Here is a 27,831-nt window from a genome sequence, read left to right as displayed (position 1 = left end):
CAGCTCAGGTCATGATCTCCCGGTCCGTGAGTTCGAGCCCTGTGTCAGGCTCTGTGCTGACAGCTCAGAGCCCGGAGCCTGTTTCAGATACTGTGTCTCCCTCTCTCTATGCCCCTCCCCTGTTCATGCTCTGTCTCTCTCTGTCTCAAAATAAATAAACGTTAAAAAAAAAAAACACTACTTGGGTGTTTTATGATCTTCCTTATATATTTACATATTTTCCATTATTTATAAATATTACTTTAATGATCACAAAATGTTTAATTGAAATAAACTAGTCAGAAAAAATTGAATAAATCTGATGACAACAACAAAATGTGAACCAGGAAACTATAATGCAACACAGACTAGGTTTTTCTGGCTCATTTTCGAGTTTATTAAAATTAAGAAGATAATTTTACATATACACATATTCCTTCAGAGCCCATAGTATTTCCTGGTGTCCTCGACTGTGCTGGCTTTTAGGGAACATCAAAGAAGCTGATGACTCTGCTTTTACAGAGATTGGGCAATATTGGGAAAAGCAACATAAAACTCATGGGCTGTTAAAGTCAAATAATTGCCACGTGAATTTGATAAAGCTGTGTGTTCTTTGTCCTTCCCTTACGGAAATTATTCCCACACCAACCCCCAGCAGTTCATTTGTAGTAAAATTTCCAGTGTGGCCCACTTTCTTACCCTCTGACCACAGAATAAATTTGTGGAATAGGGGTGCTCTAATATAATACATTGATTTAATAAATCAAGTTTTTTTTTTTTCTGTAAAGCTCTTTGACCTACATAACAGCAATGCCCAATAAACACTAAATTGATTCTACCTCTGATCCTTATCCAAAACATTCTTAAATCTATTTAGCTAATCTGATTGTATTTGTGTGAAGTTTGTTTTCATAGAAAAAGACCAAATAAATAGCACCATCTAACTAATTCAATCCCCAGGCTTAGTTACTACTTTGAGTAGATGCAAAATAGAGTCAGGCAATTCTATTGTGCAAGATTATTGTTTGTTAGGTTATGATGAAAGATTAGTCTTTTCACTTCAAATATCAGTGTGTGACACTTATAACCTGAGTGAAAAACCTCGTCTTTAATGATCAATATCCTAGGTTTCTCTCTAGAGAACAAATCCCCTGCCTTTCCGATAGTGATATTTGATGTACATTGAATGCTTACTGCATGCCAGGCACTGGTCTAACAGCTTTATATGTATTAACTCATTTAATCCTCCCTACAACCCCATATTATGATCCCCATATACAGATGAGGAAACTGAGGCCCAGAAATTAAATGATTTGCCCAGCATTATACCACCACTGGATAGTAAAACTTGTCTGGCTAAAACAGAGCTGCCTCTGAAACGTTTTGCTATCTTACAGCCTCTTGGGGGGGCATTCTCAATGAGGTATCTATGGCACCTCAAATGTAGTCTATCTAAAATGTGTCATCATCATTTTCTCCCTACAATTTACCTTTATCTCTTGACTTCCCTATTTCTTTCAGGTCTATATTGGTATTTATTCTTAATAACACCTGGCTATTTTGCAAATACTATAACATGAAAGAAAAAAAATTCTACAGTGGGAACCATAAGTCTCAAGATTCTGGTTCTCATTTAACAGTATGACTTTGGGGCTTCAGGTAATCACAGAGGGACAAATTTCCTCTTCTGCCAGACAAGGTCTCTCTCCTGGTCAATTACTCCCTGTACGAAGTTTATCTTTATGGTAAAATCTATAAAATGTGAAAAAATTAATGAACAGTAAAATAAAAAAAAGGAAAGAAGTATTTTTTAAAAGCAATTTGTACCAGATTTTTATTCTGATCACTCAATAAAATTGTTCTGTAGATAATTTCATAGCCAAAAAATAAAAATAAAATAAAACCCTAAGAAAGATGTGTTCATAATTTTTAAATTCCTATGTAAATTATGGCATATCCACACAATAAAATATGATGTCATAGTTCTAAGATATGCTTTTAAGGGTTTTGAAAGACACAGGAAATGTTTTAACTTTAACTGCACAAAAGGAATTCTGATTAAAATGTGTCCACCTGAAACTTCACTGTGTACATATGCATTCTCAAGTCAACTTTCTGACATCTGGCTGCCTCCTTTCCTGTTCCTCATCTTTCTCCAAGCTCTGAGTTAATCAAATTGAAGTATCAAAAGTACAGTAATTTCTTTTGTATTTAGGAAGCTTGCCAGCTCCAAAAACTCTACAGACACCATTAAAAGATGAAAGTCAACAAAAAGAGCATCTCGCAAAGAAATTGTAACTACCGCTCCAGGGAGGCATGATGTAGTTTCCCTCTGGGAATTCAACAAACAAATAAGACTGAGATAAAATTTGCTTAGGAAAAAATCATAAATCCAGACAAGCAACAATTACGCTGTTATCAACCATGTGCCATTAAAAACTATTTCATCTGAGAGGGCTGTGCCATTAAGTAAGCAAAACAGATTCTAAAGGAAGCACAGTTGCAGAACACTGCTTTAATGCAAGCTTATGAGGTAATTATTAAATCAAGTGAAAGAAATCCAGCAAACAATATCAGCTCAGGGCCTCAGAGTACTTACAATAAAAACAAATGTCTACCAAGCTGAATTGTTGCTTGTTGCCTAGGCTCGTGGAGGAGTTTTGCTGCCTTGTATATCGGGACATATTTTTCCTTTCTTTTACTTTTCTAAACATGAATCTCCTCATACAAAACAAAGCAATAAGGGGCACCTGGCTCAGTGGGTTAAACATCCGACTCTTGATTTCGGTTCAGGTCATGACCTCAAGGCTGTGGGATCAAGGCCCACGTTGGGCTCTGCACTGACAGCAGGGAGTCTGCTTCAGATTCTCTTTCTTCCTCTTCTCTGCTCCTCCCTCGCTTGCACTCTCTCTCTCAAAATAAATAAATCAACATTTTTTAAAAATATAGCAATAAGCTAATGCTCAAGAAAGATATAAACACGTGACCCTCACATGCGTTCAATGCTAATATAGTCTTCCTGGTGATTCCATCTCTACATTCTTTCTATGCAATAGACTATTGTTTGTCAAAATGGTCCCTGTGTAATGTAATGTGAAAAAATGTAAGTGAAAAAAACTTTTTGGCTCTCAAGAAAATTGTACATTTCAACATAAATTTTTAGGGTCATTTCTATGACTGTAAATATAATTAACATTCACAGTGTGTCTGTGAAATTTTTTTGCATTTTTCTAAGCAATAAAACCTGTCTCTTCCCCAGAGAAATATATTAATAATTAAAAAGCTTTATAGCTTAAATACAGAGTAATCCATACTGCAACTGGTAATGTTAAATATGCTATTACTATACCCTTAACGTTCTTAAAATTTTTTGCAAAGATGTAAGTTTTTTAGTAACTAACATGAAAATCAATTAGTACACCAATGATTACACAAGCGATAGCCCAGTAAATACACACATACAGACCCTAGAATGTTTTAAAATCTGAAATTCATATTTTAATTCATAAAACAGCTAACTAAATAGAAGTTCTGGATAGAAAAATAATGTTTGATAATCTTGCCACCAAATACTTGGTTCACTTTGAATGTTAATAATATCTTTCAACTAGGGGTGCCTGGGTGGCTCAGTCCAGTCGAGCATCCAATCATGATCTCACAGTTAGTGAGTTCGAGCCCTGTTTTGGGCTCGGTGCTGACAGCTCAGAGCCAGGAGCCTGCTTTGGCTTCTGGGTCTCCCTCTCTCTCTGCCCCGCCCCACTCGTACTCTGTCTCTCTCACTCAAAAATAAATAAACATTTTTTAAAATAATGATAATATCTTTCAACTATAACGGTCCCTAATTTGACTGACCTTGATAGCTGATGTATATTATATACTTGTTACGTGTGCTAACTGCTCTAGTACCTGTGTTAGACAACAGCCCCAATATGTTAGGAGATATGTTATAGATGAGGGAATCTGACCAAGAGATATTCTATAACTCTTCTTATCTCCAGAAGTAGGACTCAAATCCAGGTTGTTTTGAGAACAGGGCACATGCTGATAATTTTATGCTGTGTTGACTCCAACAACACCTGGACACTTTTAAAACCTCGTCTCAAAATTTAATGATTAATAGCAGTTTTCTCAAAGGGAACTAGTTGGCCCTATTTCTGACCCGCCCAAAGAAAAGGATCATACCAGTAAACTTAACACCAGTAAACTTAACAGTAAACTGATCATTATAAGACCTAGAGACACAGGATTTGCCATGCTGTTCCCTTCCCACACATAAATGGTGAAATAGCGCGTAGGTCCCAGAATTGGTTACAGGGGGACTCTGTATCTTCACAGTGAAGGACTCGGCCAATGACACCTTAACCCAGTGCTCATGCTCAAGCTTGGCCTCAGCAGTTGGGAAGACCCCTGGTTGTTCTGTGATGCAAGAGGAGAACACATCCCTTTTGATGGCTCCTGGCCAAAATACTTGCTTTGATCTAATCAAGCATTTGGATCTAGCCTCCTATTTCAGGAATTACAAGAGCCAGAGGAGTAAACTAAATGACACCAGCAAGAAGAAATGAGACAAATCCAGAAGGTAGGACATTCCCCAGAACAACTGGTTCTGTCTCTTCCGCAAGTCAGTGTCATGAATAACAAGAGGCTGTTCTAGATTCAAAGAGACTTCAGGTACACAACATCCAGATGCACTGCATGATCGTGGACTAAATTCTGCTTAAGATAAACTATTGGTCAAGGACATTGTGAGAGAACCACGGGAAACTGAATGTGTGCGGTATTAGGCAATGTTAAGAATGATTACCAATTATATTAGTTGTGATAATGTTGATTTGGCCATGTAGCACAGTGGTCTTACTTTTAAGAGATACATACTTTTAAGAAGGGAAAATGTTAAGATGTCAGTATTTTCCTTTAAATTGCTTCAATATAAACACAGAGTTTTGAAAAAGAGGGGGATCAATTGCAAAACAAATGAGTATAAATGGTTTAAGTTTCAAAAATCATACTTCACTGTCAAGGATTATGCTTAATTGAAAAAATATGATACATGAACAGAGAAGCTTTGATCTCAAGAGGCCTCCCCCATCACTACCACCCACAAAGTGCTAAATGAAAAAATTTACAAACTTGAAGTAAAATATCAATTTTGAAATTTTTAGGCTTGTGAAACCAATGTTCAGAATCACTAAAGAAAAACAGATTAAAAATCCAAAATTACAGCATGCTATTGTAGAATAATCACAACTTGGGCAACATGGTATGTTGATTTTCATACTGCTGTTTTTATTGTATATGCTTCATTCATTTCCACACCTTCTGTGGGAATTATTTTCCTTGAACATTAATAAACATCCTTTGTTCTAAGCACATACGTAACAAATAAGAAAGCAAAGTCAAAAGTTTAGATAATATTTGGGGAGAAGAACCGAACTTCAGTCAAAGCCTAACAACCAGTTTCATGAGATGACTTCGGTAAGTTGCTGTGACTGAGGATGCTGATTATTACCTAGGAGCAATGTAAAGGCCACTAATGAACAGTAGTAAAAGGCTGAGATTCTTAGGGATATAAAATCAATTGGATTCAGACACAGACAGGGAGACCTATAAGTACACATAAATTTTCTTCAGGGAGCCTACAGCCTAGTAGAAAGATCACCAGGTGGCTTTTTCTATTCCTCTGAGGAAATGTGCAATTTAAATACATGGCACCTGCCTCTGGGTATGGAAATAACAGATTCCAAAATTTAAAAACAAGAATAAAAACAAACCTCAGGCCCAGCTGCCTGCAGATCACTTCTGCATCTGCTTCATCCCACTGGTCATCACAGACAGTCCCCCACTGACCAGCATGGTAGAGCTCCACTCGGCCTTCCCGGGCGCTGCTCCCACCCACGAGGCGTATGACGGGAAACGCTGGGCCTGTTCCGCGTGAGATTAGAAACAAATTAATTAGGCCAACATATCAACATTGACTGATAAGATTAGATATATTCTATTTATTTGCCATTCTCAGCAATTAAATCATACTTATTAAGCCACTTCAGTGATTTGGACATACACATGCACGTGTATTATGTATTATGTTATTCTTCATCAATTAAAATATTCCAAACTGGGGGCACCTAGCATGCAACTCTTGATCTCAGGGTTGTGAGTTCAACCCTGAGTTGAATCCCCCATTCATGTGAGTTCAATCCCCCATATTGGGGGTAGACTTACTTAAGAAAAAATATATATATAAAAATTAAAAAAAGTACTCCAAATTGAATTATGTTCATTTAAATAGCTCTTAAGAGGAAGTAGTCTAGGGGTACTCAGCTGACTCAGTCAGAAGAGCCAGCAACTCTCGATCTCGGAGTTGTGAGTTTGAGCTCCACGCTTAGTGTAGAGATTACTTTAAAAAAAAAAATATTTAAAAGAAAAGAGGAAGTAGTCTAAATTCACTTTTCCCCCAACAACCTCAGAAACCAGAAAAAAAAACACTCAAAACTGTAGTTTACTGGAAACACATTTGATTTTAATGATATTGTAGTAGTGACACTGATTTTTTAATTTACAGTGACTTGAGCATTACCAACATGTAATTTTTTTTATTATTTTAGAAAGAGAGAACAAGGGGCAGAAGGAGAGAGAGAATCTCAAGCAGGCTCCACACTCAGTGCAGAGCCCGGCATGGGGCTCAATCCCATGATCCCGCGATCTGGGGTCATGACCTGAGCTGAAATCAAGAGTCAGGTTGCTTGGGGCGCCTGGGTGGCTCAGTCGGTTGGGCGGCCGACTTCTGCTCAGGTCGTGATCTCGCAGTCCGTGAGTTCGAGCCCCGTGTCGGGCTCTGTGCTGACAGCTCAGAGCCTGGAGCCTGTTTCAGATTCTGTGTCTCCCTCTCTCTGACCCTCCCCGTTCATGCTTTGTCTCTCTCTGTCTCAAAAATAAATAAACGTTAAAAAAAAAAAATTAAAAAAAAAAAAAAGAGTCAGGTTGCTTAACTGACTGAGCCACCCAGGTCCCTTTTTTTATATTTGCAGAAATCAAGTTGAAGTTAACACCTAACTCATTATAGCAAGGTAGTGAACATTATGGCCAATACCTGTAAAAAACAATATTGAGAATTCATTTGGATATGAATCAGTTCATATTCATTTTCTAAGAACTACCAAAGGTTTCTCATTGCAAATTCCTTATTATGGTCCACAGTGCCCTGATCTAGCCCTTGTCATTATCCTGAATATCTCTCTCTACTCTTGGCCTCCTTCACCAGGGTATATGTATGATGCCCTCATCCTTCTATCCTCAAAATACTCGAAGTTGACTCCCACCTTAGGGTTTGTACACTTCCTGATTCTTCTGCTTGAAATAATGTTCCCACAGATCCTCCCCTGGCTGTGTCCCTCAGTTTTCAGCTCTGAATTGTCCTTTGCTTAGAAGGCCTGCCCTGGCTACCCTAGCTAATGAAGTACCTTAAGGTACTTTTCACTATATTGCCTTCTGAGTATTTACTTTATCTAAAATTATCATTGATTTATTGGTTTACATGTCAATTGTCTGCCTCCTAACAGCTAGAACTGAGGACAGAGATAGTGCCTTTCTCTTTCACCTGGGTATCTCAGGTTCCCGGCATACAGATGGCACATAATGAATATCTGTGGGCTGACTGGCTGACAAGTGATAGCTAAAAACCTAGAAAGAATATCCCAAACATGGAAAAATAATTAGCAATATTCATTCACTCAGTTCTGTTTAACAAACAGATATTAGGCACCTGCAGGGCTGCAGGGCATTCACAGGAGCACTAGACAGACCCCACCTTCACGAAGTTCACTACCTAAGGACATGAACAAAGTGAGTACAGAGAAGAGATCATCAGGAACCTGTAGAGATTCAGAAGCAAGGTAGTCTGGGAATCTCTTCTGAAGAAGCTGTTATCTGAAGAGGGCCAAGGTGGATGGATGGGATTTCAAAAGTCAGAGATGGGATAAGTGCATTTCAGGAAAAATGAACAGGATGAGCAAAAGCACAAAGAAGCACAAAGGTGAATGTGTTTGGGAAATAGTAAGCCAGGATAATTTTTCTAGAATAAAGGATGTAATATGGTAAAAGGTTCAGAATAGGCTGGGCCCCTATTCAGAAATTTAATTGCAGCTTTTGCCAAATGCTAATCATTTATCCACATGAAACAGTCTTCTAATTCCTCCATAGTGTAAGCAGCTGTCTGTAAACGGTATTGGGATATTCATATTTATACTCAAATATCATACTTGAGTTTTGCAGCACAGATTCAGACCAGTGAATATTTACATTTACTCATTCTGATCTTTAGAATATAGCTCATTTATATAAATCAACTAGTACTTATAATTTATAAAAGGATAAAGATAGTTTTAATAAATATACATGTTCTCAATATTGTATACTAGCTTCTCATAATTAACTGATGGCTGACTGGTGGTAAGAAACTTAAATTTGCATATTATGTTTATTTTTCCTTTAAAAAGCTTGGAAAACATAGAAAAAAATGATGGAAAAATGTATAAGTTTTTTAAGTTATTATATTCTCCCCTGCCTCCCCTCCCCCTGCCACTGTGGTAAGCTTGGAGATAACAGAAAAACAAAAATTTTTAAGAGGAAACTTAAAATCACCTACAACCCAGAACCGTATGGCATATTACCTTATTTTGTGTGTTTTCATGTTTTATTTTAAAGCATGTGGGCATTTTTCTGGCTGTATAAGTAATTGTGAAAATATTAAAAAAACTCAAAGACCAAATGACATCAACATCCCACATCCTCCCGACAAGCACACAGAAAATCATTTGAAAGAGAATTCAATGAGGTAGTTGACTCATGTTTAACTTATGGATAAATAAAACTCCCAGACATGTTCATTAAGATTACTACTTCCTATACCCAATACTGCTACCCAATCTCCTACTTAGGAAGTGTTGGAAAAGCAACAAAGACTAGGTGACAAAACACTAAATGTAATTTGCAAACTAAAAAAAGTGTATTTATGGTCTATCACTGTGCCTTCAAGTAGACTCAGTGTTTGCTGATTTGAGCCTCTCTCATTCTCATTGGATCTTTTTTCACTCTCACTGCTAACTTATCTCAACCTCCTACATTTTTATAGATGCTTATAAATGACCTTAAATTTATCTTTGCAGTCTGAGTATAAACAGGTGGATAGATGACAGAGAGAAAAAGGAATTTTCTTAAGTAGATAGATATCCTGAAAGAAAAATAATTAGTTTTCAACATATGATTTACTTCACTATTTGAAAAATGTTAAACATTTTACCAATCAGGTTGAACATAAAGTACAAGTAATAATCTACAAAAAGCAGTGCATTATTGAGCCCAATTTACATCATCCTTGAGGCAGCAATGCATAAACATGCAATGCCCAAAGCAGCATTACCCAAAAGTGGAGAATCAAAGGAAGAAAAGGAAAAATTTACAAAACACCAAGATTTAACACACACCTGGCCCACTCAAAAAAGAACTGTGGTTCTCTGAGCACATACCTGTCCCCTATCTTCCAACTGGTTCTCCCAGCCAATTCATAGGAATTACTTTAAATTGAAACTCTGGTTTTTTTTTTGTGGTGAGAAATTTTTCCATTCTTCCCCTGATATTTGTACTCCAACAGAAACCAATGCCCTGGGCTGGCTGCTAGCTTTTTAGGACCTGGGATATCTGATCATGCTTCCGTCTCCAAGGAGAATGCAAGAAGGGATGCTGTGACAGTGTGCTGTGACAGTCAACTACCTCACTGAATGCTCTTTCAAATGACTTTCTGTGTGCTTGTCAGATCATTAAAACATGATCCCCAGGGGCACGTCGGTGGCTCAGTTGGTTAACCATCCAACATCGGCTCAGGTCATGATCTCACGGTTTGTGAGTTCAAGCCCCGCATCCAGTTCTGTGCGGACACCTTGGAACCTGGAGCCTGCTTCAGATTGTGTCTCCCTCTTTCTCTGCCCTTCCCCTGCTTACACTCTGTATCTCTCTCAAAAATAAACATTAAAAAAAATTAAAATATGATCCCCAGAAAACCCATCAGCCGTCATGAAAAGCAGCTAGTCCGTCCTTTACTTATGTTCATATGAATATATGCATATTTTTGTGTACTGAAACCATATAGTTCATCATCTCATGATGAGGGTGTGGTGCATGGAAGGAGCCTTTATCCAAGGCAGTTATCCATATTATGGAATGTGCTGTCTACAACTCAAAGGAGAATAATGGTACCATGATGATATTCTATCCTATAAATATAGTGACAATATTTTGTTGTAGTTTCTGTATTCTATATTTGATTTCAAGATGATTTTCCATCTTGATTCTATCATGACTTTCCATTAGCAAAATAAATGTTTCATATATAATATTTCTGTAAACAAATTAGAGAAAAGAGAAAACACACTAAAAGTGAGATACCATTTGAAAGTCAAATGGAATTCAGAATGTTAGACGCACTCCTAACTGAAGACTATTTGACTGTAAAATATGATGATTCAGGCTTATGTCTGTATTTAAACTCTTTTAGGAAATGGTTTAACGAAGACAATTTTATCATCGGGAATTTTGTTGAAAACATAATGAAAGTAAAAAAAAGAGGCTTTTTTTTTTTTTACCATGGGAAAAGCTACATGTGACAGCAGCTGCCATCTTCTGAGGACACACCCCACCCTGCCAGATGTCTTTTTCACAAAGCAGTATATTTTCTTCATCTCCTCGGCAACGGACATTGCTCCAATAAATGGGAATAAGGCCCAGTCCAGAAAACGGGGTTTGTTTTGCTACTCCTTTTCCTCTGGAAATACAATGATTGAGGTTAGGTTTATCAAATACAGGTGATTTTTTTTTGTCAAAGTATTTAGATTTTTAAAAATCGAAGAAATCAATAAAGATGGATGTGGAAGGAAAAGAAAAACAAAGAAAAAAAACTACATAAGTTTCAAGCAAGTCAAAACTCAGGAGATCAAAATTTGGGTTGATTACTTATAAGTCTTTTTAATCAATCTTACAGGACTAATGGTATGCATGTGCCTTTACTACCTATAGCTAATTTTAGGGGAAAATGGGTAAATACTACAGATATTAAGGAAAAGCCTGGTGATTTTGTAGAAGTGTGTCGTGTGGCTCCGTGAGACTTGGATTCTAGTCTGGACTCAGCTACAAATTACTCTAAGCTGCATGTTTCTGTAAGCTCTGCTTTCTGATGTATAAAAGGAGGGGTCTGGATGCTTAAAGATTCTTTCCTACTCTAATATTTTAGGCCAGCATTTTCAAAATGATTATTATTACTACATGTAAGCAAGATAATATCAAGAGAGGTGATCATTCATAATTTTTAAAGCCTTATATATAGTATTTGCTAGCAAGACTTTGAAACCAATGAATAAAATAATAACATGCAGATGGGCTCTGCTTTAACTTACCTAATCTACATCTTTTATAAGTAACTTCTAATATTTAGAAATTGATATTAAATTTTAAAAAGATTAAATGCTTATCTGATTAACAGGGTAATCTCTAGAACTGTCTCCATACAACAGCTTCCATCAACCCAAACAGTAAACATTTGGGATATATCAAAAATATGAATATGTCTTAGGGCACCTGGGTGGCTCAGTTAGTTAAGTGACTGACTTGGTTTCAGCACAGGTAATGATCTCACAGTTCGTGGGATCAAGCCCCCACTTTGGACTCTGTGCTGACAGCATGGAGCCTGCTTAGGATGCTCTCTCTCCCTTTCTGTCTGCCCCTCTCCTGCTCATGGGCACTTGTGCTCTCTCTCTCTCTCTCTCAAATAAACATTTAAGAAAAATATGAACATGTCTTAATAGCAATAATTCTGAGCTGCTCTGATCTAATTGTACAATTCTTTTTTACAAAATGGACTACTGAGGGGCACCTGGCTGGCTCAGTTAGAAGAACATGCAACTCTTGATCTCCGGGTCATGAATTCAAGCCTTATTTTGGGTGTAGAGATTATTAATAATAATAATCAAATAAAAAGACAACTAAGAGATAATATAAGTAATCAGAGTAATCAGATCCCCTTACCTGAAGTTCTGTTTGCAAAGCTTCCTAGTGGGAAGACAGGAGGAGGTGGGCAGATTAAATGTCTTACTGATCTGACTGCAGTTGATTAACCTTTTCATTTCTATCATCATATTAGATATTACCACTCACTGATTATTAGTCCAAAATATTTGTAAACTGCAAAATTTTCTTTCAGTCTTTTGGACCTGTCTATTTCAAAACAAGATATTTTCCACACTTTCTAAAGATCTCTAGAGATAAAGGCCAAGAAAAACATCTGGCATGTGTACTTAGAAAAAAAATAAATGAGACACAAAAACAGAACAATAAGAGCAACCACAAAAGCAAAACCTTGTGTTCTGAAATGGAGCCTTCTGCTCCTGGTGAAATCCCCTGGCAATTGGCATAAAGGTGCCAGGGCTGTTGGAAGTTGGAGCGGACAGACTGTTTCACAGAGAGCGCTTGGAGCAGCCAAGAAGCCCACGGTCACTGCAGGGCACTGCTGGGGCTGATGAAAGCAGCCATTTTCTAGCAGGACCTCCTCAGCACAGAACTCCCAGGCCTGGACATCACCCCTTACCCATTTCGGGATGGAAGCACAGGTAAACACCGCCTTCTTCACGCACAAAAAGATGTAAGCTGTGGATGGCTAAAAGTAGACAGTTAAATGCAAATGACAGCAGTCTAGGGCTGCATGAGCTACTGAGAAATTACAGTTCTCAGAATCAAATTCTTTATTTCCTAGGACTAAACAATTAATGTTAAAGACAAAGAGCAAAAGATGCTTTTGACTTTTGACCACTTAGCATTTGCATATTTTCTGGTTAGCATTCCTTCTGCATGCGGCCCTTTCTTTATAACTCTTGTGAAAAGGGAGAATAAGGGACATGAGAAGGAAGGAAGATGTCATCTTTCCACAGCAGTGACGGGTGCCCACCATTATTTGCAAATATTAGCAGCCTGATCGGGTCAAGGATGGGCGAACTCACCCCTGCTGCAGCTGGTGACAAATGACTGATGCATCGGAATCATCCCAGTGGCTGCTACACACTGTGCCCCAAACTCCATTCGCATAGATTTCCACTGTGCCTTCAAACTCATTTTTGCCACCTCGAAGTCGTACTGACCCTGAAGCGGAAAAGAATCCCAAAATCCCTTAATAGCAAATCAGCATTTGAACATTATTACTTCACCATTCCTTAGTTAACATGATTTTCCCACATAAGCTGTGAGAGATCCAGTCAGAACAATTCAGTGTCCATGTTAATGGCATGCGCTTCTTTCTTTAAATGAGGGTTTAGCAGATTCTTTTTTATTTAGTTTATTTTTTTTGATAATTGACTTCATGGTGTCAATACTACTTCTGTTTTCTTCTTTAGCTAAGCAAACAGAAAGCCCAATTACATTTTAAAAGGGGACAATGTGGAAGAGTATGACTAATGTCTGATGTTACATCCCAAATATTGGATTATATCCCATACAAAATGCTTATCATTTGTGTATCATCTTCCACTTCACATGAGGTCATAGATAAGAAGCAGAGAAACAAAATTCAGTGCTCTATTTACAAATTAGTTGTAACTGACTGCGTTATATATTCCTTCTATGGGATTTGTTCATCACTAAAGAGCAAAATGCTGTTTCCCCTTTTAACTTCAAGCAGTAGTCATGAAAATTCTAAAGATTATGTCTATAATTTCAAAAAGGTGGTGGTGTTAAAAACATTGCCTAATGTCAATCTTAGGAAAACTGCCACTAGGTAGAATTGTTTGGTATAATGAGTGTCCCTGGAAATCTGCCTTCCCTTACACACCATCTTCACTCAGCTGCTGCAGAGATCACGACTTGAGTCATTCTTTCCAGTCTTGAAAAGAGTCAAAATTAAAATTCGAGCACCCTCATGGGGCACCAGGGTGGCTCAGCTGGTTAAGCAACCAACTTTGCTCAGGTCATGATCTCACAGTTCATGAGTTCGAGCCCTGCATGGGGCTCCGTGCTGACAGCTCAGGGCCTGAAGCCTGTTTGAGATTCTGTGTCTTCCTCTCTCTGCCCGTCCCCTGCTTGTGCTTTGTCTTTTTTTCTCTCTCTCTCTCTCACAAATAAACATTAAGTAAAAATTAAAAAAAAAACAAATGCAAGCACCCCAGGAAAAATAACATCCCATAAAAGTGAGGATAGATCAGGGTGCCGGCGGGGGCTCAGTTGGTTGAGCGTCTGACTCTTGGTTTCAGCTCAGGTCATGATCTCACGGTCTCGGTCTCATGAGTTCGAGCCCTGCATAGGTGTCTGGGCTGACAGCTGGGAACCTGCTTGGAATTCTCTGTCTCTCCTCTCTGCCCCTCCCCCGCTTGCACTGTCTCTGTGTCCTCAGAATAAATAAACTGTCATATTTTGCATATTTCAAAGTTGTTTCAAAGTCTGACTTTAAAATAATTTTTCCAAAATATTAGATTCACAAATTATCCATTCACTTCATTTGCAGGGGCCCAGGCATCTCCCACTATTATTTTCCAAGTCATCATCATTTAAAAATGAAACTATTTAAGAAACACATATTGTATTTCTCATGATAAATACAAAGTGTCATTTAATTCAAACAATATTAAGACAATATTAAATGGAAGGAACACATTACACTGCCAAATCCTGATTATTCAGGAGAGAGCATGGGCATGGATCATTCACATGACAGATAAATCTTAATCACTCACACATTCCAAACCTCTTTAGTTCACTAAGCAGGAGGAAGCCCTGTTTGGCTCAATGAAGAGTATGAACTGCACAACATTTTTAAAGAAATATGTCTGAAGAGTTTAACTGAGCTTTAATGATTTTTTAATCACAAAATCTCTTCCACAGAGACCTACATAATATTATGCATATTGCAAATGCCAGCATTTTATTTCAACTCAAAGAATTCACTTGCTCACCTCAAACAAGCATTATTTGAAATGATATTTAAATTGATCTATTATCTATTAATCCTCCTCCACTAGATTACTCGAGTCAAAGGGTTGGAAGAAAGTTCTAGCAATGAAAACAAACTGGAATACTACTTGTGCGTGTTAAAAAAATCATAAAAAATGTAATATACTGCCTAAATCACCAAAAAGCTACCAATAAGAAATGATGCATACATAACATCTAAAGATTAAGGCATTTGGAGATAAGGCATAGAAAACTCTGCATAAAGTATAATTATCACCCTCACATCATTAGAATGCAGTGACAGAGCTGGAAACAGCTTCCAGGTCAACTATCAGTTCCTCCATCATTCCTCAGATTCTCCAAACATGCTGTGAAAGCCTGGATTCATTTAGCTGTATCTGCTTCATGGCAAGAAATGTGGAGTGTTCATCCAGTTTCTCTTTAACAAGTGAATACAAATATTTGCAATTCTGGAAAGTCAATTTACATGTCAATGGCTAATGACTTCTCCATCGGAATCCATTCCCAACACCAACATTTGCAAGGCACACACCTTTCCAGTAGTGCTTCCATCCCCCAGCCCTCAAAGTAGTTTATCCTTTTCTTTTCTTTTTTTTTTTAATTTTTTTTCAACGTTTTTTATTTATTTTTGGGAGAGAGACAGAGCATGAACGGGGGAGGGGCAGAGAGAGAGGGAGACACAGAATCTGAAACAGGCTCCAGGCTCCGAGCCATCAGCCCAGAGCCTGACGCGGGGCTCGAACTCACGGACCGCGAGATCGTGACCTGTCTGAAGTCGGACGCTTAACCGACTGCGCCACCCAGGCGCCCCAGTTTATCCTTTTCTTAAGGCCATAACAATTTCTAAAATATTCTGAGAAATTATCTACTTTGGAATCAGAGTAGTTATTAATGGTACATAATTCCATGCAGTTCATAATTCTTCAAATAATTATTTGAAAGAGCACTTTTTTTTTTAAATTTTTTTTCAACGTTTTTTATTTATTTTTGGGACAGAGAGAGACAGAGCATGAACGGGGGAGGGGCAGAGAGAGAGGGAGACACAGAATCGGAAACAGGCTCCAGGCTCTGAGCCATCAGCCCAGAGCCCGACGCGGGGCTCAAACTCACGGACCGCGAGATCGTGACCTGTCTGAAGTCGGACGCTTAACCGACTGCGCCACCCAGGCGCCCCAGTTTATCCTTTTCTTAAGGCCATAACAATTTCTAAAATATTCTGAGAAATTATCTACTTTGGAATCAGAGTGAGTAGTTATTAATGGTACATAATTCCATGCAGTTCATAATTCTTCAAATAATTATTTGAAAGAGCACTTTTTTTTTTTAATTTTTTTTCAACGTTTTTTATTTATTTTTGGGACAGAGAGAGACAGAGCATGAACGGGGGAGGGGCAGAGAGAGAGGGAGACACAGAATCGGAAACAGGCTCCAGGCTCTGAGCCATCAGCCCAGAGCCCGACGCGGGGCTCGAACTCACGGACCGCGAGATCGTGACCTGGCTGAAGTCGGACGCTTAACCGACTGCGCCACCCAGGCGCCCCTGAAAGAGCACTTTAAAAACTATCAGCATAATACATGCTCCAAAATAGTAAAGGATTGACATACATTTAAGATAAGTAGTTTTTATTTGGTTTTGGTTTTACTCTGTTCTTGCTTTATTTATTTTCTTAGAATGGTTAAGGTGGTCAAAATCTTTAAAAATGCATGTAACGCATTTCCCTCAATTTATGGATAATAAAGATTTGGACCAAATCTACTGACAGGACCATTTCCTCAGTTCTCATCCTTCCTACTGTTCCTCTGTTTCCAACTATCTCCTAGATTCCTGTCATTTCTACCATCTCTGAACCTGAGCAAAGACCCTGCCTTGTTTTTGCATTTTATGTCTTTTTCATGTCTGTGCATTTATGTTCTTTGCATAATGCACTTTATGCATTATGTCATGTTGGCTTTCACCATTCTATTTGAAATATTCTATTCTAATTGAAATACTGCAACTAATCTACCAAACATTTTATGGGAATAAATTAGCCAGGCAGAAGTGTAAGACAGCCTGAGTAAGTTTTATACACTGCCAACAGGATAGAAGTGACTTTCCAGGGATCTACATCTGAGGCTGACCCTCCAGTGGAGGACCCACTTAATGGGTTGTGCAAATTTGCAGGACTATACATCTGCACAAATTTATAGGTGAATAATTACAAAATGAAGAAAAGGAAATATCCTTAGCTCAACAACAACAAAAAAGATAGGATGGAACAATGAAGCACTCCACAAAGGTCAAAGCCTGGTAAACTCATTTATACTGCTGTCCTAATAATAAAGTTCTTTTATTACCTAAAATTGATCCCTCCTCCTTCCCTCACACTCCCCTTCCTCCAGCCAACTACTTTGCCATGTTCCTCACAGTCTCAGCTAATGTCTCTGTACAACATGGGCTGCCCAGTCTTAAAGCCCCTCAAGTGACAATTTGATGGAAACTATTCTATTCTAAATATTCCTACTTTTAAAATGTGTTAATAATAATTTAAATTTTGAAGTCTTAACAGAGGTTTTAGGTCAACTATAACAGGCACTACGAAATTATAAACTGAACCAGTACTAGAAGGAAGTCTGGAACTGTAAAGCTGTGTGTGATATCATGTCATGGAGAGGTGTCCCTGGAGTTCATGAAATGGATTGCCCACTCCTCAAAAAAAGTTAAGTGTCTGTTGGTATTACAATCACCTAAAGGCGAAATGTGCCAATGTACAACAATGCTCAGAATTCCACTATCTTAATTCCCTGCTAAAACTGTTGAAACTATTGTCATTTCAGTTTACTCTTATTTTTCTTCTATGTAGCTATACCTCTAGTTTTGTAAAAGAAAGGGAGCATAAAAGATGCATGTTGCTCAAATTTGCTTTATGGGAAAATTTGCTAAAAACCAGGAATTCCTCAGGTGCCTGGTTGGCTCAGTCAGCACAGCATGAGACTCTGAATCTCAGAGGGTCATGAGTTTGAGCCTTACTTGTGGAATACAGTTTACTTAAAATAAAATTAAAAAAAATTTTTTTTTAAACACAAGAATTCCCCAAATGGAAAGACATTAAAGAAGGATTCTCTTTAACCATTTTATCAGTCTCAATGGACACCAGAAAATCTTCCAGAGAACAGCTGACTAGATTAAAATTCCCTTCATTCGTTTCATTGGTTTGTCACTTTTTAAGGCTATTATGATGGGTTGAATTCTATTCCCCCCAAAAAACTTCCACTACCTACAGATGTGACCTTATTTGTAAATAAGGTCTTTGTTGATAACGAAGTTAACATGAGGGCATAAGGGTGGTCTCTAATCTAGTATGACTGTGTTCTTATAAAAAGGAGGAATTTGGACACAGAGACCCACACAGCAGGAGAGTAACAGCTGAAGATGGGGTTTACAGTATGACAAGCCATGGAACTCTCAGAAGCTAAGAGAGCCCTGGAAAAGATCCTTCCCTGATGTCTTCAGAGGAAAGGTGGCCCTGCTGATACCTTGACCTCAGACTTTAAGCCTCCAGAACTGTGAAACAATACACTTCTATTGTTTAACCCACTCAGTTGTGGTACTCATCATAGCAGCTCTAGCAAACTAATAGAGCCCTTAAGGTATTAGCCCTCCTTGGACAGCTAGCAAAACCACCCTTTTCATACTCCATGCTTCAAGGACACCTAAAAGAAATATTAGGAAAGGAACCAAGTGGGTCAGTGATCTTTGTTCTGTAAGTCCAGCTCATTCCAAAATAAACCAAATGACAAGATATGCTTATTTAGTTAACTAACATGTACTTAGAGAATGGCATTCGCTTGTTTGAAGAGAAAGAAAAAACAGCAAAAAAAAAGGAAGTAGTGTTTTCTGAATAGAATTAATAAATATTTTTACATCTCTTAAAATCACAACTCAAAAAATGAACAAAATAAAATTACCATTATCATACAAATCCTTTCTCATCTATTACTGAACTTCACAGAAGCACAAAATAATTCATTTTAGTCATTGCTATTGTTCTGGTGGAATCAGAAAGAATGCATGCTGATGACATCAAGTTATTGCTCAGATCTTTGACACAGAGTATACTTAAAGCTGAAGTCATAGAGAAAGTTCAGTTTATGAACCATTCAGAAGAAAAAAGCCCCATTACATGTTGGACGGTTTAGTACATGTATTTCACAAATGAATTAAACATAATCCTATGTCTTATACCAAATGCAACCCTTGGGAAATACACTAAATGATCATTTCCTATCTTAATTATAAAATATACAAAAAAATTCACATTGCCTAGAAACAACTGAATTGGGAGGTCGTTAGTTGCATTTTTCAAGTACAGTACAGGAGGCAAGTTTAATTTTGATGTTATTTTCATCCTATACCCTATTTGATAGTACTAAGGTATACTATTTTTGCTTATAATTGTATTCACCCATAACTGGCTTTAGCATTGTGAAATAGATTTTATTCAAATCATGCCATGTCAAAATGAAATCAAATCCATCTTTTAACATATGAAACATTCCCCTGGACTGAGATCCAACTGAACTATATCTACCTCCATTAGATCACATCTATAATTCATATTAGTTGTTCATTTATTATTCATGTAGATACCTTCAGTGCTGAGAAAAAAAAATCTGGTCTAATTCAAAACAAGAGAGTATCAAAACAATGAGAGTATCCTTTCAATAAGCAATTCTACCCACTTACATTGAGATTATTAGAAATTCAATTATTCCTTCATTTAAAATATTACACAGTATTATGCAAAAGAAGACTCTATCCATGGTTTAATTATGACATACTAACAATATATAGATAACCCTAGAGGGAAATTACACCAGCTGTGTGTCTCTGAACTATTCATATATAAGCAATGGTGTGGGTATTAGCATTTTATTGTTCAGTTCTGAGTGATGAAATTAAACTACTCCTGGTAGTAATCCTCTTATCTGTCTCCCAGAATAGGTATCACAGGAAAGGTAAAGAAAATGCTTAGTAAAAAAAAAAAAGAAAAAAAGAAAATGCTTAGTATTCTTCTGACATCTCAACCGGAGAGTAGGTGTCCTCAACCAGAGGATACAGGTGATTTCTTATTCATCATTGTAATTGCTGCTCCTACTGTGAACTCACAAAACAGTTAATGAAATCTGCTTTTGCCTTGTTAGAAGGATTGGCATTTTCCATTCTTTGTGTCCTTCTGGTAAGCCTAATAAAAAGTACTGAGGTTGTATCTTGTAGTGGGGCGTGGGGAGGGGGGGGGAGGGGGTATCTCACTACTTTAGTGCTCTGCATATAATAAATTTTTTATTAATATTGTTGTGCTGACTTGCAGGAAGAAAAGGGAGGAGGGGTGAGGGGGGATGGTTCTAGAAAAGTAAGATAATAAGAGGCAAAAAATAAACATTTCCTGATTTTCTAGACAACAGGGCGTCAATCACATACAAGGCAGTCTAAATCAATTGCTAATATAGATGCACTGAATGCCTGTTTACAATGCAGACCAAAGGAAGAGACTTCAGAGAACAGCTTTCTTTACAAGTTAACTCAGGGATGGGGGAGGCTTAAAAATTAGAATTAAAAGTGTTTACCAAGCAACTGAGTTAACTTCCATATTCTTAACAATTATGGGATTATTCATTTCAGACATAAATTTACTAGACCTGCAAACTGCATCTTAAAATAAAAAAATATGCTTTTTCAATCAAATCAGGGTCTAAATGTGATTCATCTAGATACAGCTGAAAAATGAATGTAATATTTCACAGCACAATTTTTAAAATTACTTACTACTACTTTTTTAACGTTTATTTTTGAAAGAGAGTGCACAAGCACAAGTGAGGGAGGGGCAAAGAGAAATGGAGACAGAGAATCCAAAACAGGCTCTGTACTGTTAGCGCAGAGCCCAATGTGGGGCTTGAACTCATGAACGGTGAGATCATAACCCAAGCAGAAATCAAGAGTCAGATGCTTTACCTAATAAGCCACCCAGGCACTCCTACTTACTACTATATTTTTTTTTTAACAGTGTTAAGGTTCCCAAATGGAGGGACAAACTCCAACCATACTTCTTAGCAGCCCCTGTTGGTTCTCCTCAACAAACATCTCACTTTGTCTTGGTAGGAGAGTCCCCAGGTGTTCAGAGGTAAATCTTGATTAAACTATGCAATTGTGTTAACTGAATTTCCCCTTCTAGAGAGTGCCAGAGGAACATGTGATCCAGTCTTAGCCAATAAAACGCAGGAGGAAGTCTGTGGGGGAATTCTAGGAAGGTTTCCTTGCTCTTTCAATGGGACCTACATGAGGAGGGGCCCTCTCTTTCTACTGCAGGCTATCCTATCTCAACATGAAGCCTGGAATAACCACTAGCTTAACAATAAAAGCCACATTTAGAGAACAGAGGAGGCAAGAGAACAACAGAAACAGAGTTGTACCATGTTGGAGCCCAACTTTTTGTAATATGAACAATTAATCTCCTTATTGCTTCAGTCATTTTGAATTGGGCTTTCTATTCTTTGCCATCAAAACCACTCTTACTGATCGAAGCCACATTCATACCCAAGTTTGTAATTATAATTTGTTTTCTCTTCTAAAGGCATATTTATTTTCATAGTCATAATGTATATAAATTTGGTATCCATCTTTTCCCATTAACATTATCATCAGCATTTTTCCAGTTTTTATATGTAATCTTTACAATTAGCACTTTAGAAACTACCTAGTATCTATTAAATGAAGGGACCTCAGTGTGTAGTATCTTATTGCTGGATATTTAGGTCTGCCTCCACAATTTTGAACCAAATCACTTTTACAAATATTACCTTAACACACACACACGCACACTCAAAGACAGTGACCACATGTGTATACACACTTCGAGATAATCATTCATAAAAGGCAATAGCAATGGATGTCTTATTTTCTTCTTAAAAAAAAAAAATCTTCACTCTAATAGTCAGATAATGCCCCAAATCAAAGCATTTTATATCTGCCTTATCCTGAAGAACAGACTGAGCTCAAAATTTAAAATCCAGCCAGGAAATGTATCAAATTTGGTATTGCTAATGTTTTTCAGAACCTGTTACATAGAATCAAGATGCAGCATTTTTTTTTTTAATGCAAGGGACAGCTTTCAGCCAACTTTTTAATTAACAATCATTTCAAACACCAGATGGACTTCAAAGAGTACAGCCTGTAAACAATTGTCCCGCAAGTCTGCTGCCTCCGTTTCAATCAGGAGACTGGAGTGGGTACGTGCATATGAACAGCTTAGCATGATGACATGACAAAAAGTCAGATCTACGCATCATTCTTTCTGGTGAAATCTCAATTATTAGAGCATTATCATTATATACAGTACCTGTTTTACCCAACGGCCATCGGTCACCTATGGGTGAGTTCCACTCAGCTGCTTGTAACAGAGAGTATTAGCACAGCATCAAGTTTCCCCATCTGCCATGCCAACCAATGACTAGAAAGTGATTTTGCCTTCCTAGTCAGGAAGCTCTAAATTACTGCAGGGTACTGGGGGGAATCAGTTGCCTGTTAATTCTTTCTCTTGAAACATAAAAATAGGGGCGCCTGGGCGGCTCAGTCAGTTAAGTGTCCGACTTCCACTCAGGTCATGATCTCGGGGTTCATGGGTTCGAACAGCTCAGAGCCTGGAGCTTACTTCAGATTCTGTGTCTCCCTCTCTCTCTGCCCCTTCCCCACTCGCACTTTATCTCTTCCTCTCTCTCAAAGATAAACATTTTTTAAAACTTTTAAATAAATAAATAAAATAAACTGAAAAAGAAACATAAAAGCAACCTACCTAGTTCACATGCAGTTAATACTCATATTCTGGTGAACTAGGTTGTTATTACCCCCACACTAGTCAAATGAAAAAGCATGGTGCTATTTCCTAGAATGACACAAAATTACCATAGATAGGTATGGCTTCTGCTTGATCCCATGCCTGGCAGAATTAAGTCACAGAATGATGGACTCAGTCTACCTAATCACCCACCACTCCATTCTAGATGGGTTCTGATGTCCTCATCTGGTTTTCCCAAGTGTGACAAAGGGTCTTCAGCATCCAAATCACCTTGACCTGACCATTCAGTAGAAAAAGCACATTCCTGAGACAGATGTAAGGATTGCTCAATCAGGGTTTCTGAAGGCTAGAGCCTAGGTATCTGCATTTTAACAAGTCCCTTAGGTACTCATTAGGAGAACAAACTCCCTGGGCTGATTCAGGGTATTCCAATTCACCAAACGATTCTTTACTACTAATTCATACAATTAGGGCCCAGGCATCATCTTTCTCACTCCAGACATTTGAGCCACTGGTATTTCCACACCCTGCCCTAGCTCACCTGCGATCCCCCCCAGCGCCCCTTCAACTAGGCTTAGACCAACTTTCTACCTTGAAGGCACCAACTTCCTCATTTCTCTCAATGCAACTGGATACGTGACTCTGGCCTCCAGTTTATTTTTTAAAGGAGGGATCTCACTACTATAAATTTTCTTTCCTTTTGTTCTAGTTTTTTTTTTTTTTTTTTTTAAGAAAAAGAAAAAAACTCTGGACATCTTAAAATCATAAGATACAGGAAATCATGTGCATTGAACCAAAAATAATTCACTTTTTCTTTCCTTTTAGACTAGTCCTTGAGCTACAAAAATGGGGTCATCAGACAGCACATACATTTCTACATGTTTATATAATTAAAGAACCAGAGCAAAATGAGCTGTGACATGAAAATGGACACTACCTTCTAATGTTGTTATGAGAATTGAATGAGAAAACTAATATATAAAATGCTTAGCCCAGCATCCAGCACGGAGTGAATGCTCAGTAAATTCTAGCTGTTACCAGGCCAGGTCATTTTGGTACAGGCTCAGAACTGGAAAAGTTCTTTGAATTAATCTATTCAAAAACTGCTTTTCTGCAGATAAGGAAACCAAAACTCTGGGAATTAAGAGTCTTACCCAACACTACACAACTACTGCCAGAGCCAAAATAGACACAAGTGTTTTTTAAAGCACAAATCCATATTCTTTTCACTACTTCATGACAGCTTTGTTCACCCTCTGAAGGGAAATATAGGACCAAGACCAGAAAGCCATAAGGTTCAGAAAATGCCAGTCATTTTGAAGGTATGGATCATGCCTAATCAGAACGTAAGGGGTAAAGGACAGGATGGGAAGCTTCAGTTATCAAGACTGGGTCTGTGAAAGTAATTAATTATTACATAGACAGCCAACTGTTTTCCTGTACTTTTTTGCATGGGGCATTTATCTCCCATCTTGGGTGGTTTCTTTTGTTTCTCTTGTGTTCAGTTGCTTTGCCCCAGGAAGTACTACACATACAAGTATGCAGTGTTTGGGATTCTGTCTGGTGAGAATTAGCTATGAACATAAAAACATCGCAGAGTCTGTGCTGCTGTTAGATTTAAATTTCTATTCAACACAAGATGGGAAACAAAGAACAACCTACTGTCCTCATTTGGAATATAAAGTTAAAGGAGTTACGTGTCAGAGAGCAATTTACCACTATAGTGTTTTCACTTTAAATTCCACTTTTCTTTCAGTATATATATATATATATATATATAGAGAGAGAGAGAGAGAGAGAGAGAGAGAGAGAGAGAGAGATTTCAGTATATACGTATACATACATATTTCCTAAATATACATTTAAAGATATGAAATATAGTACAATAGCAGGAAAGCAAAAAAATTTCCAATGTTTGCTAAACACGATATTTTACTACAAATAATCTTACAGTAAATAATGAGACAATGCTGGGGCTCTTTGCCTGATATCACCTCATTTTTTTTTATAGCCACATTGGCATTCTGTCCATGAAACACGAGTATAGCAATGACTTCATTCTCTAGGATGAAGGATAATTGATCTTAACCTTCCTATCACTTTCCTTTAACTCAAAGCTAATGCAATTCAGATAAATAAAAATGTCTGCAGGAAAAGAATGGCACTATGAAAGCTAACCTCCAAATCACCTCCAAAAGGTACAAAGTACAACATATTTCAGAATCCCAATTCATGAAATCCCTGCCCCATAGCTGAGATGGAGAGCTGCCAAAAAGATGTTTGAAGGGAAATTCAAACTTTGAAGGACATGAAGTTTTTCTTTCCAGCTATTAATGAAGGGGGGGGGGCGAGCTAATATTAAACAAAGCCTCAACAATTCAAAATGAAGCACTGTTCAAAGGCAGATCATTCACTTACATTAAACCTATTAATATGTTATCATTATGCCATAAAACCAAAACATCTTACCAACTTTATCTCTTGATGTCACCAACTAATCCCAAATGCCCACAAATAACATATGGAGCTAAAAAAATGGCGTTCTTGAAAACTTAATTTGACTATATCACGTTGCTTCTTTCCTTAGATAGTTACTATTCCTATCTCTTTTTCTTTTCTCTTCTCTCACTAATCATATTTACCATATTGTGCCCCAGAACTGAACATCACTTTGGCAAGTTGTATTCAGGCCAGGAGACTTTGCCATACTTTTTCAAACAGAGGCCAGTGGTGAGAATAAAGGCAAAAAGATGTATCACATACTTCCAAATCGGAGTCTATGGGGTGGGGGGAAAGTTATTGGTTGTATATTAGATTTAATATTTCCCTTTCCAAAACGAATAATTAGAAACTTTATCTCCGCCCTTACTTTGCCTCTTTCTTGTAAATATGGTAACACCCTCACGGCAAACTACCCTAGAGAACACACATCCACCTGACGAACACGCACACACAAACACACACAGTGGCCAGAGACGGGATCCAGGAACCCAGAGTGCAGCACCTCTCACGAAAACTACCCTCACGACAACCTTCACACACAAAGCTCGCCTCGCTAATTTAAAGTCACGGTACCAGTGCTCTTTGCCGGTGCCTCCGCGGCAGCCAGCCATCCCGCCGGGCAATACAAACGCGAACTCTCACACACTCTCTCTCTCGCTCTCTTCAAGGAACACCTAAAGCCCTCGGCACGCCAGGCTGGCTCCCCGCCAGTCCCGAGCTGCCGCCGCCGCTGCCCCGGGGTCACTCACCGTGTCTGCAGTCACAGTAGCCCCAGTCCACCTTGCCGTGGGCGTTCCCATAGAAGCACCAGGGTCTGCCCGCGCCGTCCGGGCTCCGGCAGAAGTTGTGGCGCTGCCCTCGCAGCTGAGCCCAGCTCGCTGGGGGCGACCGTTCGAGGAAGGGTGGCACCTCTGCCCAGAGCAGACACGGGGCGCCGAAGTCCGTCACGTTGACCCAGGGCTCGCCGGCCGGGCAGTCCCCGGGGTGCGGCCCGGGCGTGCGCCCGGCATGGAGGGCGTGCAGGCGCTGGGCATGGAGCGCGGGCGGGGGGCGCGGGACGCGCGGGACGCGCGGAAGAGAGGGCGACAGAGGCGTTCTCTGTTGCCGCTGCTGGGTAGGAAGGTAGTAAGGGTGCGGGGGACCCGGAGGGAGCGAATGGCGATAACGGTGGTGGAGGGGATACCTGAGGACTAGATCAAAGCCGACCACTTCGGGGAGCGCCCCTAAAACCAGAGCCACCACGAAGCGGGCGAGCGTCATGGTGCCAGAGCAGCAGGGTTTGGTCCATGCTCCCCCGCTCCTCCGGTTCTGAAGGGGAGGAGAGGAGGGGGTGGAGGCGGGGCTGCAGCGTCCCTCGAATCCCCCACTCGAGTCCCCTCCCGCCCCCCGCGTGCCGACCGCCTTTCCCTCCCCACCTCGCCTCCCGCCACGGGTCCCGCGACGCGCCTCCGCTCCTGCCCCTCGGAAGCGACAGTGGACCGTGAAATTTTGAGCTCGCTGAGACCAGGCTAGTGCAGAAGACTCGCAAAGAGAAGGCGCGGACTCCGCTGGGAGTGGTGGGGCCTGAGCCCCAGGTAGCCAGAGGTGGCTAGAGCCCGGGAACTCTGCCCCCTGGCTGCGGGCGCGGGACGCGCAGTCTCGCCCCGGAGCCGGACCTCTCCGCTTGGCCCCTACCGGGCTCCCGGCTGTCGCCGTCCGGGCCAGACCAGCTGCTGGCACCGCCGCAGCCTCGCTGTGCCGGAGCCAAGCCGGAGGGTGCCAATGCGGGGGAAGGTCTTGGCTGCCCCTGGCCGGCAAGCAACACGACCAGAGCCCCGCGTCTGGCGGCTCCCAAGCTTGGCACCAGTCCCTGTAGCCGTCTCTCTTCCACCCCCATGCCCCCATGCCCTTGTCTAGTTTTCCTGGTTTTGAAATCTTCAGAAGAGAAGTGTGGATGGATTTAGCTACAACTCTCCCCTGACAAGTCCCAGTATAAAAGTTAACAAAGCACGAGGAATGTTGAAGACATTTTACTGAAGTGTGAGCTCCTCAAGGACAAGACCACGTTTGATTTAGCCTTATATCCCGGTGCTTAACACTGTGCCCAACACTTATTAGACTCCAATAAACATTTGTTGAAATTAAATTCCTGAACTGACCCAGGGAAAGGAGCTTGAGCCTTTCTACTTCCTGCCTCCCACTTTCCACCGGGTGCCCTGGACAACACCAGTTGTTTGGTTATTACTGGGATTCAGTGAGGCCCTCTTAATACCAAATTTCCTTTCTAACCAGAGAAGACTTCATCCGTCCGGGTCTCCATCCTATCCAAAAGTCCATCCCTCTAACACCTGCCTCATCTTTACAGGCCAAGGGACTTAAGCCTACACATTTGCCTCTCCAAAGTGGCCCCACTGCTGGCAATTTTGAAGCTGCAGTATTGGCTTGGCCTGACCTTAGTAGAGCCTTTCAACAGCCCCTCTCCCCCTCCCCAAAGAGGTTGGCTTGGAATTTTTTTTTTTTTTTTTAATTACTGGAGCTG

At 39.5% G+C, this 27,831-nt stretch overlaps 1 protein-coding gene across 2 annotated transcripts in view; it reads right to left on the bottom strand.

The window, feature by feature from the left end:
• The window catches only part of PRSS12 (serine protease 12), a 77,945-nt gene extending 51,074 nt beyond the window's left edge, over positions 1–26,871 (bottom strand). Inside the window, exons 1-5 of one of the 2 annotated variants that reach the window (XM_023252847.2) lie at positions 26,729–26,871; positions 26,063–26,621; positions 13,020–13,158; positions 10,617–10,795; positions 5,751–5,901 (exon numbers count right to left, since the gene is read on the bottom strand). In XM_023252847.2, coding sequence (XP_023108615.1) covers positions 5,751–5,901; positions 10,617–10,795; positions 13,020–13,158; positions 26,063–26,573 — 980 coding nt within the window. In that variant the 5' untranslated portion in view covers positions 26,574–26,621; positions 26,729–26,871. The remainder of the gene's footprint in view (positions 1–5,750; positions 5,902–10,616; positions 10,796–13,019; positions 13,159–26,062; positions 26,622–26,728) is intronic. The other variant, XM_045055926.1, reaches the window with a different exon arrangement.
• Between the last annotated feature and the right edge of the window lie 960 nt (positions 26,872–27,831).

This window comes from Felis catus, chromosome B1 (assembly GCF_018350175.1).
Source record: "Felis catus isolate Fca126 chromosome B1, F.catus_Fca126_mat1.0, whole genome shotgun sequence".
Classification (NCBI taxonomy): Eukaryota; Metazoa; Chordata; class Mammalia; order Carnivora; family Felidae; genus Felis; species Felis catus.
The sequence above is the reverse complement of the archived record's forward strand: the minus strand, read 5'-3'. Positions and strand labels throughout refer to the sequence as shown.